Source organism: Myodes glareolus, chromosome 6 (genome assembly GCF_982192425.1).
Source record: "Myodes glareolus chromosome 6, mMyoGla1.1, whole genome shotgun sequence".
NCBI lineage: Eukaryota > Metazoa > Chordata > Mammalia > Rodentia > Cricetidae > Myodes > Myodes glareolus.
Window position 1 is genome coordinate 23,298,325 of NC_142031.1, and position 12,972 is coordinate 23,311,296.

The 12,972-nt window shown below is 41.2% G+C and overlaps 1 protein-coding gene across 1 annotated transcript in view; it reads left to right on the plus strand.

Moving 5' to 3' along the window:
* Eefsec (eukaryotic elongation factor, selenocysteine-tRNA specific) overlaps positions 1–12,972 on the plus strand; it is a 210,282-nt gene that overhangs the window by 73,814 nt on the left and 123,496 nt on the right. Inside the window, exon 2 of the mRNA XM_048416458.3 lies at positions 8,990–9,197. Within this exon, the coding sequence (XP_048272415.2) occupies positions 8,990–9,197 (208 nt within the window). The remainder of the gene's footprint in view (positions 1–8,989; positions 9,198–12,972) is intronic.

A 12,972-nucleotide genomic window follows, 5' to 3' on the forward strand; every position in this document is an offset into this window, starting at 1 on the left:
CCAAAACATTGTTTTCTGAACAGTTTTGTCCTCCAATCCCAGAAAGAAAATTACATCTCACAGATAACTCAGACTTTGTTAAATACTGACCTTTGTAAGTTTTTTGTTATTTTTATTTTTGAAATGATTAAGATTTGTAATCTACAGAATTGAAGATTGTAATTTTTTAAAGTAGGGAGAAACTTTAACCCTGTCATAATTGCTCTGCAAACCTTTCAAGGGTTCTGTGGTCAGAATGGCTGATGAAAAGCCCTGATAGATGGCTAAGTATAGAGGGTCCCTTGTAAGCCTTGAGTTTTTGTCCTGTTTCCCACCCACTCACTCACTCTGTCCCTCTAGTCTCAGGGTGATTTTCTATACTGGGTTCGTGGGAATTGGGAAGGACATTGTCTGATTCATTCCATGAACATACTAGGGAGTTTGAAAAAGGCAAGACAGGGTAGTTGTATCACTTCCTGTTGCCTGATCAAATATCTGATGAATAACGAGACTAACTAGGAGCGGCTGCTGGACAGTGGGCATTTGCATGGAGCTGACCCTGGTTACCAGCAGTGCTCTTGTTCTTAGTGTGACAGTCAAGTGGCCCTGACCTCTGCTTTCCTTAGAAGTTCCCAGTGCTGGCCATGCTACAGAGGATCTTCTGGAGCAGAGCTGAGTGCTTGCTGCAACAAAGGCCATTTGTGGATGCCAGATAAAACTGCAGATGAAGGCTTGCTGGCTCTTGGTACTTGGGGTCCTGGCTGCACTATCAGCTAGGTGAGGTGGTCAGTTTCCTTTTCCATTGCCAAATTCCCAGCATAGGGAGGGCCTGGTGTGTGGAGCTCATAAGCTGGTCTCTCCACCAGCCAGGCAAGTGAGGCTCTGGATAGTTCTTTGTACTTTGGAAATTGTGTTTTGAGAAAAAGAACAGACTCCTGGTCAACAGAATGGAGGAGATGGAGAAGCTAACATTGCTCAGTTCATCCCAACAAGGTCTTATTAAACTGTGCCCAAGTTGGGTCTTGTGTTTTGCATAAATATTGAAAAACAAGGTTTCAGGTGAGAACTCAGCCTGGAATGAGGTGGACCAGGACCATAGGCAATAAGACTGGAACAAGAATGCAACAAAAACCAGGCAGGCACAGGTGAGCATTAGTACAGAGGTGCCTCAATTCTCTAGTGGAGCCTGGGTAGGAACTAAGGATGAGGATTTGTTGGGCCTCTCAGGTCCCCATGGGAACAGACTGGCTCTGTAGCACAGTGAGTGAGCGCTCAGGCATAGGTGTTCCGATTTCTGCTCTGATGTGTTCACTGTATAACACAGACAATCACTTTGTTTCTCCAGAGTCCTGTTTTCCTCGTCTGTGAAGTTCTTGATGGGGCTGAAGTTCTGAAAGAACCTAAACAGTTGGAATTAGCTCTGAGCCAGAGATATGCAGGGATAATTGCTGGACTGTTCTGCTCAGAGTCTGCACAGAGACAGGTGCCCAGGGCATGACACTTGTCCTCTTCATGGTTTGCCTACTGGCTTTAACTCCTCTAGAGGCTACAGAGTCAACTCCATGGTCCTAAAGAGGAACAGAATGTATGTCGATTCTTACCACTTTTTTCTCACTCCATTTTTTTATATTCCCTCTGATATTTCATGTGTGTAAAAGCAAATTTTCATTCATCTGCAGTGCATATACAGGCACATACACAATCTTCTACACAGGTTATAAAACACATTACTCTGCCCTGTGCTCTTCCCCCCACTGCAGAGTATTTTATATTAGTAAAAGGGTTCTTTGTTCTTTGCAGTGTACTATTCTATTTCATGGCATAGCTATCTGTTTTAAGCTTGTTCCCTACTGTTGACATTTATGTGGTCTCCAACTTCAGTAGCAATAGATGTGTTGCAGATGTGTCCTATGTGTTTACAAGCTTGGTTGGGTCAAAGATTATATGCATTTTCTTCCCTTTTATTTTACATATTGGTGTTTTGCCTGCATGTATGTCTATATTCCGTATGTATAGTGCCCTTAGAGGCAAGAAGAGGGTATCACAATCCATGGAACTGGAGTTATAGACAGTTGTGAGCCACTGTTTGGTTGCTGGGAATCAAACTGTGGTCCTCAGCAAAAGCAGCCAGTATTTTTTAACTGCTGGGTGATGTACCAGCTTGCATTCCCACCAGCAATGCAGAAGTATTCCCTTTATCCCACAACCTCTCCAGCATAAGTTGTCATCAGTGTTTTTGATCTTGGTCATTCTTATAGGTGTAAGGTGGAATCTCAGAGTTGTTTTGATTTGCATTTCTCTGATGACTAAGGATGTTGAACATTTCCTTAAGTGTCTTTCAGCCATTTTAGATTCCTCTGTTGAGAGTTCTCTGTTTAGGTCCATACTCCATTTTTTTATTGGATTATTTGTTCTTTTGATGACCAGTTTCTTGAGTTCTTTGTGTATTTTGGAGATCAGACCTCTGTCTGATGTGGGGTTAGTGAAGATCTTTTTCCATTTTGTAGGCTGTCGTTTTGTCTTGTTGACCGTGTCCTTTGCTTTACAGAAGCTTTTCCTTCAGTTTCAGGAGGTCCCATTTATTAATTGTTTCAGTGTCTGTACTGCTGGGGTGATATTTAGGAAGTGGTCTCCTGTACCAATGCGTTTGAGTGTACTTCTCACTTTCTCTTCTATGAGGTTCAGTATGTCTGGCTTTATGTTGAGGTCTTTGATCCATTTGGACTTGAGTTTTGTGCATGGTGATAGATATGGATCTATTTTCATTCTTCTACATGTTGATATCCAGTTATGCCAGCACCATTTGTTAAATATGCTTTCTTTTTTCCATTTGATATATTTGACTTCTTTGTCACAAATCAGGTGTTTGAAGGTGTGTTGATTAATATTCGGGTCTTCGATTTGGTTCTATTGGTCCTCCTGTCTGTTTTTTTGCCAATACCAGGCTGTTTTCAGTATTGTAGCTCTGTAGTAGAGTTTGAAGTCAGGGATTGTGATGCCTCCAGAAGTTCTTTTATTGTACAGGATTGTTTTGGCTATCCTAGATTTTTTGTGTTTCAATATGAAGTTGAGTACCATTTTTTCAAGGTTTGTGAAGAATTTTGCTGGGCATTGCATTGAATCTAAAGATTGCTTTTGGTAAGATTGCCATTTTTACCGTGTTAATTCTGTCTACTCAAGAGCATGGGAGATCTTTTCACTTTCTGGTGTCTTTTTTAAATTTCTTTCTTGAAAGATTTAAAGTTCTTGTCATACAAGTCTTCCACTTGTTTGACTAGAGTTACTCCGAGATATTATATGCTATTTGTGGCTATTGTGAAGGGAGTTGTTTCTCTGATTTCTTTTCCAGCCCTTTTATCATGTATGTACAGGAGGGCTACTGATTTTTTTTTTGAGTTAGTCTTGTATCCTGCTACATTACTGAAAGTGTTTATAAGTTATAGAAGTTCCTTGGTAGAATTTTTGGGGTCGTTTATGTAAACTATCATATCATCAGCAAATAGTGAGAATTTGACTTCTTCTTTTTCAATTTGTATTCCCTTGATCTCCTTTTCTTATCTTATTGTTCTAGCTAGGACCTCAAGAACTATATTGAATAGATATGGAGAAAGTGGACAACTTTATCTTGTTCCTGATTTCAGTGGAATCACTGGGAGTTTCTCTCCATTTAGTTTGATGTTGACTGTTGGCTTGCTGTATATTGCCTTAATTATGTTTAGGTGTGTTCTGTGTATCCCTGCTCTCTCCAAGACCTTTATCATGAAGGGATGTTGTATTTTGTCAAAAGCTTTTTCAGCATCTAATGAGATGATCATGTGGTTTTTATTTTTCAGCTTGTTTATATGGTGGATTACGTTGACAAATTTTCGTATGTTGAAACATCCCCTGTTTCTCTGGGATAAAGCCCACTTGATCATGGTAGATGATGGTTCTGATGTGTCCTTGGATTCAATTTGCCAGTATTTTATTTAGTAATTTTGTATCAATGTTTATGAGTGAGATTGATCTGTAATTCTCTTTCTTAGTAATGTCTTTCTGTGGTTTGGGTATCAGGGTAATTGTAGCATCATAAAAAGAGTTTGGCAATGTTCCTTCTGTTTCTATTGTGTGGAATAATTTGAGGAGTATTGGTATTAGTTCTTCTTTGAAAGTTTTGTAGAATTCTGAGCTAAAACCATCTGGTTCTGGGCTTTTTCCTTGGTTGCGGGACTTTTACTGACTGTCTCTATTTTTTCAGCAGTTATAGGTCTGTTTAATTTGCTTGTCTGGTCTTGATTTAAGTTTGGTAAGTGATATTTATCTAGAAAGTTGTCCATTTCCTTTAAGTTTTCCAATTTTGTGGAGTACAGGGTTTTGTAAAATGACTTGATTCTCTGTATGTCCCCCTTTTTGTTTCTGATTTTGTTAATTTGGATATTCTCTCTCTGCCTTTTGATTGGTTTGGATAAAGGTTTGTTTATTTTGTTGATTTTCTTGAAGAACCAAGTCTTTGTCTCATTGATTCTTTGTATTGTTTTCTTTGTTTCTATTTTGTTGATTTCAGCTCTCAATTTGATTATTTCCTGCCATTTAGTTCTCTTAAGTTAGTTTACTTCTTTTTGTTCTAAAGTTTTCAAATGTTCTGTTAATTCACTAGTGGTGGGATTTTTTCAGCTTCTTTATATAGGCATTTAGTGCTATGAACTTTCCTCTTAATACTGCTTTCACTGTGTCCCATAAATTTGGGGATGTTGTGTGGTCATTTTCATTGAATTTTAGGAAGTCTTTAATTTCTCCCCTTATTTCTTCCTTGACCCATTGGTGATTCATGTGAGCATTGTTTAATTTCCATGTGTTTGTGGGCTTTCTGGAATTAGTATTGCTGTTGATTTCTAGTTTTAAACCTTGTTGATCTGATAAGGTACATTGAGTTATTCCAATGTTTTTATATTTGTTGAGGTTTGTTTTGTTACCAAGTATGTGGTCAGTTTTTGAGAAGGTTCCATGAGGTGCTGAGAAGAAGGTATATTCTTTTCTGTTTGGATGGAATATTCTATAGATGTCTGTAAAGTCCATTTGAGTCATAACATCTGTTAGTTCCCTTATTTCTCTGTTCATTTTTTGTCTGACTGACCTGTCCAGTGGTGAGAGGAGAGTGTTTAAGTCTCCCACTATGAGTATGTGAGGTTTAATTAATGTATGATTTAAGCTTTCGAAGTGTTTCTTTTACATATGAGGATGCCCTTGTATTTGGGGGCATAGATGTTCAGTGTTGAGATTTCCTCTTGATGGATTTTTCCTGTGACTAATATGAAATGGCCTTCTTTGTCTCTTCTGATTGATTTTTGCTTCAAGTCTATTTTGTTAGATATTAGGATAGCTACACCCACTTGTTTATTAGGTCCTTTTGATTGGAATATTTTTTCCCATCCCTTTACTCTGAGACGATGTCTGCCTTTGAGGTTGAGATGTGTTTCTTTTTTGCAGAAGAAGGATGGATTCTGTTTTCTTATCCAATCTGTTAGCCTGTACCTTTTTATAGGTGAGTTGAGTCCATTTATATTAAGGGTTATTAATGACCAGTGATTGCTATCTCCCATTAATTTAGTTTTTATTGTTGGTGATGTTAATTTGTGTGTTTTTACCTTCTTTGGGATTTGCTGCTATGAGTCAATTATCTGTGTTTTTGTTGGTGTACCCATCTTCCTTGAGTTGGAGTTTTCCTTCTAGCATTTTGTGTAGGGCTGGGTTTGTGGCTAGGTATTGGTTAAATCTGGTTTTGTCATAGAATGTCTTGTTTTGTCCTTCTAATGGTGATTGAAAGTTTTGCTGGGTATAGTAGTCTGGGCTGGCATCCATGGTCTCTTAATGTCTACTTAACACTTGAACATGATCTTCTGGCTTTCATTGTCTCCAATGAAAAGTCAAGTGTAATTCTGATAGGTCTACCTTTATATGTTACTTGGCCTTTTTCCTTTGCAGCTCTTAATATTCTTTCTTTATTCTGTATGTTTAGTGTTTTGATTATTGTGTGGTGAGGGGACTTTTTTTTGGATTCAGTCTATTTGGTGTTCTGTAAGTTTCTTGTCACTTCTTAGGAATATCTTTCTTTAGGTTGGGAAAGTTTTCTTTTGTGATTTTGCTAAATATATTTTCTGTGCTTTTGAGTTGAACTACTCCGTCTTCTAATCTAGTATTCTTAGATTTGACCTTTTCGTGGTGTCCCATATTTCCTGGATATTTTGGGTTAAGCTTTTGTTAGATTTAATGTTTTCTTTGACTGATGAGTCTTATTTCCTCTATTGTATCTTCAGCACTTGAGATTCTGTCTTTCATCTCTTGTATTTTGTTGCTTATGCCTCTGTTTGTGGTTCATGATCATTTTCTCATGATATCTGTTTCTATAATTCCCTCAGCTTGTATTTTCTTTTTTGTCTCTATTTCAGTTTTTAAGTCTCGAATAGTTTCTTTCATATGTTTGATTGCTTTTTATTGGTTTTCTTTAAGCATTTGCTGATGTCTTCCAACTTTTTATTTGTCTTTTCCTCCATTTCTTTGAGGGAATTTTTCATTTCCTTCTTAAGAGTTTCAAACGTTCTCCTGAAATTATTATTTTTTTTTTTGGTCATTTTCTTCTGCTTCATCCATATTTGGTTGTTCAGGTCTTGCTGTTGTACAGTCTTTAGGTTTTACTGGTGTTGTGTTGCTCTTTGTGGTGTTGTGTGTGTTCTTACCTTTTCTACTCATCTTTTCTTCTAATAGGTATGGTTGGGGCTGTCTAAGATTCTGTTGATTGATCTTCTAGGTGCCAGTGAATTCAAAGCTCAGATGGTTGTTCCTCGTGGTACAGTCAATGCCACAGTTCTGGTTACCCTATTGGTTACTCCATGATTCTAGAGATAGCTCAATGCTCCTGTACTTTGCTCTGCTCCCTTTGAGTTTGCTGTCTCAGGCCTACTTTGGCCTAGGTTACCTGCTTTGCCCTGTATCTGTAAATCCTGGTCTGAATCCCCTCCTGCAGAAGTCCCTGTCACGGAGTTGGTCCTGCAAAGGTCTCTGGCTCAGGTCTACTGCCTCAGAGTTCCCAGGCTCAGGTGTGCCCAGAAACCACAGAGGACCTGGCTCAGGCTTACTCCCTCAGAGGTCCTAGACTCACACTCGGACCCACAGAGGATTCAGGTTCCTACCTATTCCCTTTGATGTCCCAGACCAATGCCCGGACCCGCAGAGGTCCTGGTTCAGGCCTACTCCCTCTGAGGTCCCAGATTCACCTCTTAACTCCATTCTGTGAAAAGCTGTAGGGTTGTGTAAATACATTCTGTTCATAGAAATGGAAGAGGCAGTGTCCCCCTCACAAGTGGGAGCCGAGTCCTATCACCCAGTGACTTAAACAAGGATATGCTGCTGTTGATGCTGCTGTATGCACCTGTCCTTCTCAGTGCATTTTATCCTTGCCTGAAGAAGAGGCCAGTGAGAGAGGAGAGCTGGGCCATGTCAAGCTTGCCTACACTTAAGACACTGCTTGTCCTTGGGGCCAGAGCTTCAGCTGGCACTGACTAGGAGGCCTCTGAGAGCAGCAGGCAGAGTAGTTCCCTTTGGTGCCAGGTGGCCATGTGACCTAGATCATGAATTGCCATTCTATGCTTTGAGCCTTTCTGCATCTTAAACAGGGTAATGAGGATTAATCATGCTATTTTAGCACGCATTACTGGTGTGGCAACTGTGGACAAAAGGTCTTTTTCTGGCCTCCCTCTCCCACAGCAGTAGGTGGGGTTGGTCATCAGACTCACTTTCAGAGTGAGTCTTCTCTCAGCATTCTTTCACTTCTTCAAATTTTCTAGTGATCATAGGGTGATCCCAACATCCTTAGGGGGAGGTCTTGTAAACTGAAGATGAAATTACCATTCATTTCAGAGGGGGATATGTCTATTTTCCTGCTTTCCCTACACCCCTTTTTCCTTCTAAATTATTGAAATAATAACTAAACATTATTTGTAATATGATTTCTAAAATATTGAATTGAATAACTTGAAATCCTCCACACCCCCTTAATAACTAAACATTATTTGTAATATGATTTCTAAAATATTGAATTGAATAACTGAAATCCTCCATGCTCCCTTACAAAGGGCATGGTCAGGTAGCATGAATAATAAAAACCCAGAGACATATTGGGGTTCAATCTGAAGATCAGAAAAGCAAGGTAGCCAAGCCACTAGAGAGCTCTTATCTCCAAGAAATCTTCAGACTGAAAGAAAGTCCCAGTTTATATTTCTCTCTAGTGCTGAGATTAAAGGCATGCACCACCACCTGGCCTCTATAACTAACTAGTGTGGCTGCTGGGAAGGTGTGTTCCACCACTGCCTGGCCTATATAGCTGACTGGTGTGGCTTTTTTGTGTTCTGATCTTCAAGCATGCTTTATTTGTTAAAACACAAATGAAATATTACCACAGTGGTCATTCTTCCTTTTAACACCTGTGCTTCTAACATAGTGGCTGTTACTTTTTCTTCACTGACTGCCCTGTCATATGAGCACTTGCCATTGTTAAGCTCAGGCATACTGTACATGTGTACACAGCCAGTTGTGCATACAGCAGTTGTGTGTGCACCAACCTCCTAGAAAGAGCAGAAGCTCCATAAACAGAGCATAGGACCAAAGTTAGTAGATGGTGAGCATCATACTTTTCCTTCACAACATCCCCCCCCTTATTGGATGAAATGAAAATAAGAGCAGTGGTACAGCAGAGAGGTGGGGGACTCTGGAGCCAGACATCCTTTACCTAAACTCAGCCCTGGTGTGTACAGCCACAGGACCCCCGAGAAGACCCTCAGCTTCCTCACCTCTCCTGGAGCACTTTTTTCTTGATGAGCTTATGCCAGTCAGCATACTCATTGGACTAGCCAGAAGTTCTACAGTACTCCTCCCCGTCTGCCAACTATTGCAGTGCTTTGCTGGAACTGAGCATGGTAACTTCCTGTGAGGCTCTCTAAGCCAACACTTCTCCTAACCTTACCTTTTATTGTCCCAGGTGCTCAGATCATTGATCTGATGATGCTCGTGATTGATGTGACCAAGGGAATGCAGACACAGTCCGCAGAGTGCCTTGTGATTGGTCAGATCGCCTGCCAGAAGCTGGTTGTGGTGCTGAACAAGATAGACCTGTTAGCAGAAGGGAAGAGGCAGGCAGCGATTGACAAAATGACCAAGAAAATGCAGAAGACTCTTGAGAACACCAAGTAGGTTTGCCAATGACAGTTCATGTGTAAGTGACTTCTCGTTTAACACACTTCTTGTTTAACAATCAGCCCCACATCCTGGTGAGCGGACTGCCCCCTGTTGACACAGCTGTGGCTGCATGAAGCTGACTCAAGGATAGCATGTTGTTAAGATTCCAGAAAGTACTAGAGCATACGGAAATGGGGTACCCTCACTTGTGGGAGTGCCAGAGATGGAAGACTGCTCCTTTGGTGATCAGTCTCTATCCTGCCACTTCTGACCTGTGGTATGTGCCCCTGAGTGTATGGTGAGGGCCAGGTACAGGTGCTGCACTTTCTAGCTCAGATGTGTGAGCTATCAAAGTCTGGGAACCTAGTCCAGGGGCCACTCTGTGTTGCTCCATAAGGACTCAGTCCTGCCCTTGTCTTGGCCAGGCCTCAGCATTGGAGCCTGGGTGTCATGTTCTCCAACCACCTGTTTCTCTACTGCTCCAACGTCAACTCAGGACAAAGATCATAGAACCTTGCAAATGGGCGACTGCAGACAGGTGACTGCTATTGTTGGCAGCCAGAGCCTTTGCAACTCTTATCTTGTGAGAATTGGCATGTTCCTAGAGAACTCTGAACAGGGAGTAATCAAATGAGGTTTCATATTGGGCCGTCACTGGCCACAGCGGAAAGATGGCCTGGTTGGTGGAATCAGGGGCTACAGGGCGAAAAAATAGGATCAGGGTCAGTGGGTTGTGGGCTTTTCCCAGGGAGAGAAGAGGTATCTGTAATGCAGGAGGGTGAAGGGGAGATGTAGGAGACCACGGTTACCTCTGATTGTTGTCAGGGGAAGCAAGGGACAAAGTTAGGAAGTGAGAGGTGGAGACCACAGGGCTATAAGCCACCTGGGGGCCACAGAACTTTCTAATTCTGATGTGGCCAAGAACATGAGTTAGTATCCTTGTTGAGCACACAGAGCTGGTGGGCCTCATTGTTCAATGGCTGTCTCTCCCTTTCTGGCCATCCCCTTTTGGTCAGTTCTGAAGAGTCGTCACTGGGAGACAGGACTGCCTCCTCTCTGCTATGCTGCCTGAGACAATATCCTCTTCCGTGCCTCTCTTTCTCCAGCCTGTGGAGGGCAAGCAAGTAGAGAGTGTTTTTGTTTCCCTGTCATAAAGATTGATATGCCTTCCCATTTATGATTTTTTTTCCCAATCCAGCACCTGCAGCTCTCCCTCAGAATGCTCAAGTTGGTTAAATTAAAGCTTCAGTCCTGTGAATGGGCCATATATGTCATAAAAGATTTCCTTGCACTGCCTTTTGTTAGCAAAATTCATCAATCTGATAAAATCGACACATTTAGATAAGTGTTGCATAAGAATTCAGACTTCGTTATTCCTAACGGAAGTGGGTATGAGACTGTAAAAAGGAAGATAAAAAATTATATCTCCTTTTTAGTGAGTTATTTGATCTCCCTGCCATTTTATTTCCTTGTCAGAAAGGGGAGAGCGAGTTTTTTGGAGTCCTGCATAAACCCCAACAGCATCAGCTCACTTCCTTTGTGGACAGGCCTTCAGGAGCATAAGGCCACTTCAGAAACACTTGCAGCTCTGACAACCAGGGGAGAGTCTCACTTGTTTGTAAATCGTCCTTCCTGGTTTAATGCATTGGCTGGAAGTCAGATTATGAACTTTATCATATTGCCAGAGGAAATTGTCATCAGAGGGGTGTCTGAGCCCTTTCCTCCCATACCCAGAGGCCCCACCACAGAGGGCAGAGTTGTTGCTTGTGAATGGAGTCCTGGAACCCTGTGCCAAGCTGAGTTTTTAAGAACTCATCTGCATCATTTTCAGTGGTCATTTCCTTTCCTTTGCTGTTCTTGTAAAATAAATGTGGGGAAATCTCTGTTTAGGAAGAAAAACGTGAAGCTTATGTGGACCCTAGTATGGTCAAATCCTAAAAAATGTTTAAGATAAAACTTGTTCTTCTCACTTGAAGTTTCAATTTAAATAGAAGACTTTGAAACTACAGAAAAGTAGTTGAAAGGAAGGACTACCTAAAGACTTTTCTTAAAACAACAGTCGCTGACATTTGAGCTTCTGTTTTCCTATGTTTAAAAATGTATAACAATGTTCCCATGCATGTTGTTTTGAAGAGACAGAGATCACTGTGTAGCCTAGGCTGAACCCAGCTCTAAACCCTGTGCTTCAGTCTCCAAAGTGCTGGGATTACAGGTATGTGGTACCTACACTCTCTTTCAAGTTGTTTTGTTTTTGAAATTATGGTAAAATACACAAATCTATAATTTTAACCATTTGTAAGCCAATAATTGAATGATACCAAATGTATTCAGACTATGTATGTCCACCCAGACCTTTCTATGATTCCTTGTAAACTATTCCCGGCAGTAGCTCTCCTACTCTCCCTCATAGCCTATTTTCTGTTCTTTGTCTCTGTGATTTGCCTGGAATCCTTGTTGAAGTGGAGTCCTCTATGGATTTCATAGAACATTTAAGTCCCATCTGTGTTACAGCTATATCAGAAGAGGCTGAGCCCGCTCTGTTGTGTTTGTGCTGTGTGTTCATTGTTGTCATCCCTACCCCACCATTGATTAGCCTGTGGACTAGTCTCTGATTTTAGTCCCTCTGGAGCTATGTAACCAGGTATCCAGGAGTGGGGAATGACTTGTACACTAGTCCATGTCTATCCCTTCTGAGGCACTGCCAAACTGCCTCCATTGCAGCTGTCCTACTGATGTTCTCAGCAGCTGTACACGAGGGCTTCAGTGTATCCGTAGTTTCTCAGCACTTGCTATTTTTCTTGAGACAGAGTTTCACTGTATAACCTAGGCCTGCCTGGGCAAACCTCTTGTCCCAGCCCTGATAATCAAGAGCTGAGATTATAGTCTCAAACCACCATGTCTGGTTGTTTCCATTTCTTCCCCATCCATCTTTGCTGTATAAGGGGCCACCTTACTACGGTCAAAGTTTGCTTTTCCATTGTGGCTGGTGCTGAGCATGCTGTTGGTCACCGCTGTATTTTCATAGAAAAATAGCTGATTACATCCTTTGCCACACTTTAAAATGAGTTGTTTTCCCATTGTTGAATTGTAGACATTTTATTTCTTGAATACACAAATGTTCTGAACCCAGGTGGAATCTCATTTGCCTTATGTTGCTGCTGTTGTCTGTGGTTTTGGATTCAAGGCTGTGAAACTGTTGTCAAATCCTGTCATGAGGGGGCTGGAGAGTTGGCTCAGTGGTTACATTGACTGCTCTTCCAAAGGTCCTGAGTTCAATTCCCGGCAACCACATGGTGACTCACAACCATCTGTAATGAGGTCTGGTGCCCTCTTCTGGCCTGCAGACATACACACAGACAGAGTGCTATATACATAATAAATAAATAAATATTAAAAAAAATCCTGTCTTGAATGTGTTCTCCAGTGTCTTTTTTTTTCCCCCCTAGCTATTGTTTTTAGCTCCTACGTGGAGGTTGCCGGTCTGTTTTAGTATCTTTTACAGTGGTGTGAAGCTAGAGTTCAGCTTCCTTCTTTTGCATGTAGCTGCCCAGTTTTCCCAGCACTATTTATTATACCTTGCTTTTATGGTTGTTAAAAAATTAACTCTTCATCTAGATTTAGTTCTTGGCTTTCTGAGGACCAAGGCAACTTATAGAAGGAAGGAAGGGTTTATTTTGGCTTACTGTTCCAGAGGGAGAAGACTGCATCATGGCAGGAGGCATGGCTACAAAAGCAGAAAGTTGAGAGCTCTTACCTTCAAATGCACAAGCAGGAAGCAGAGAATGT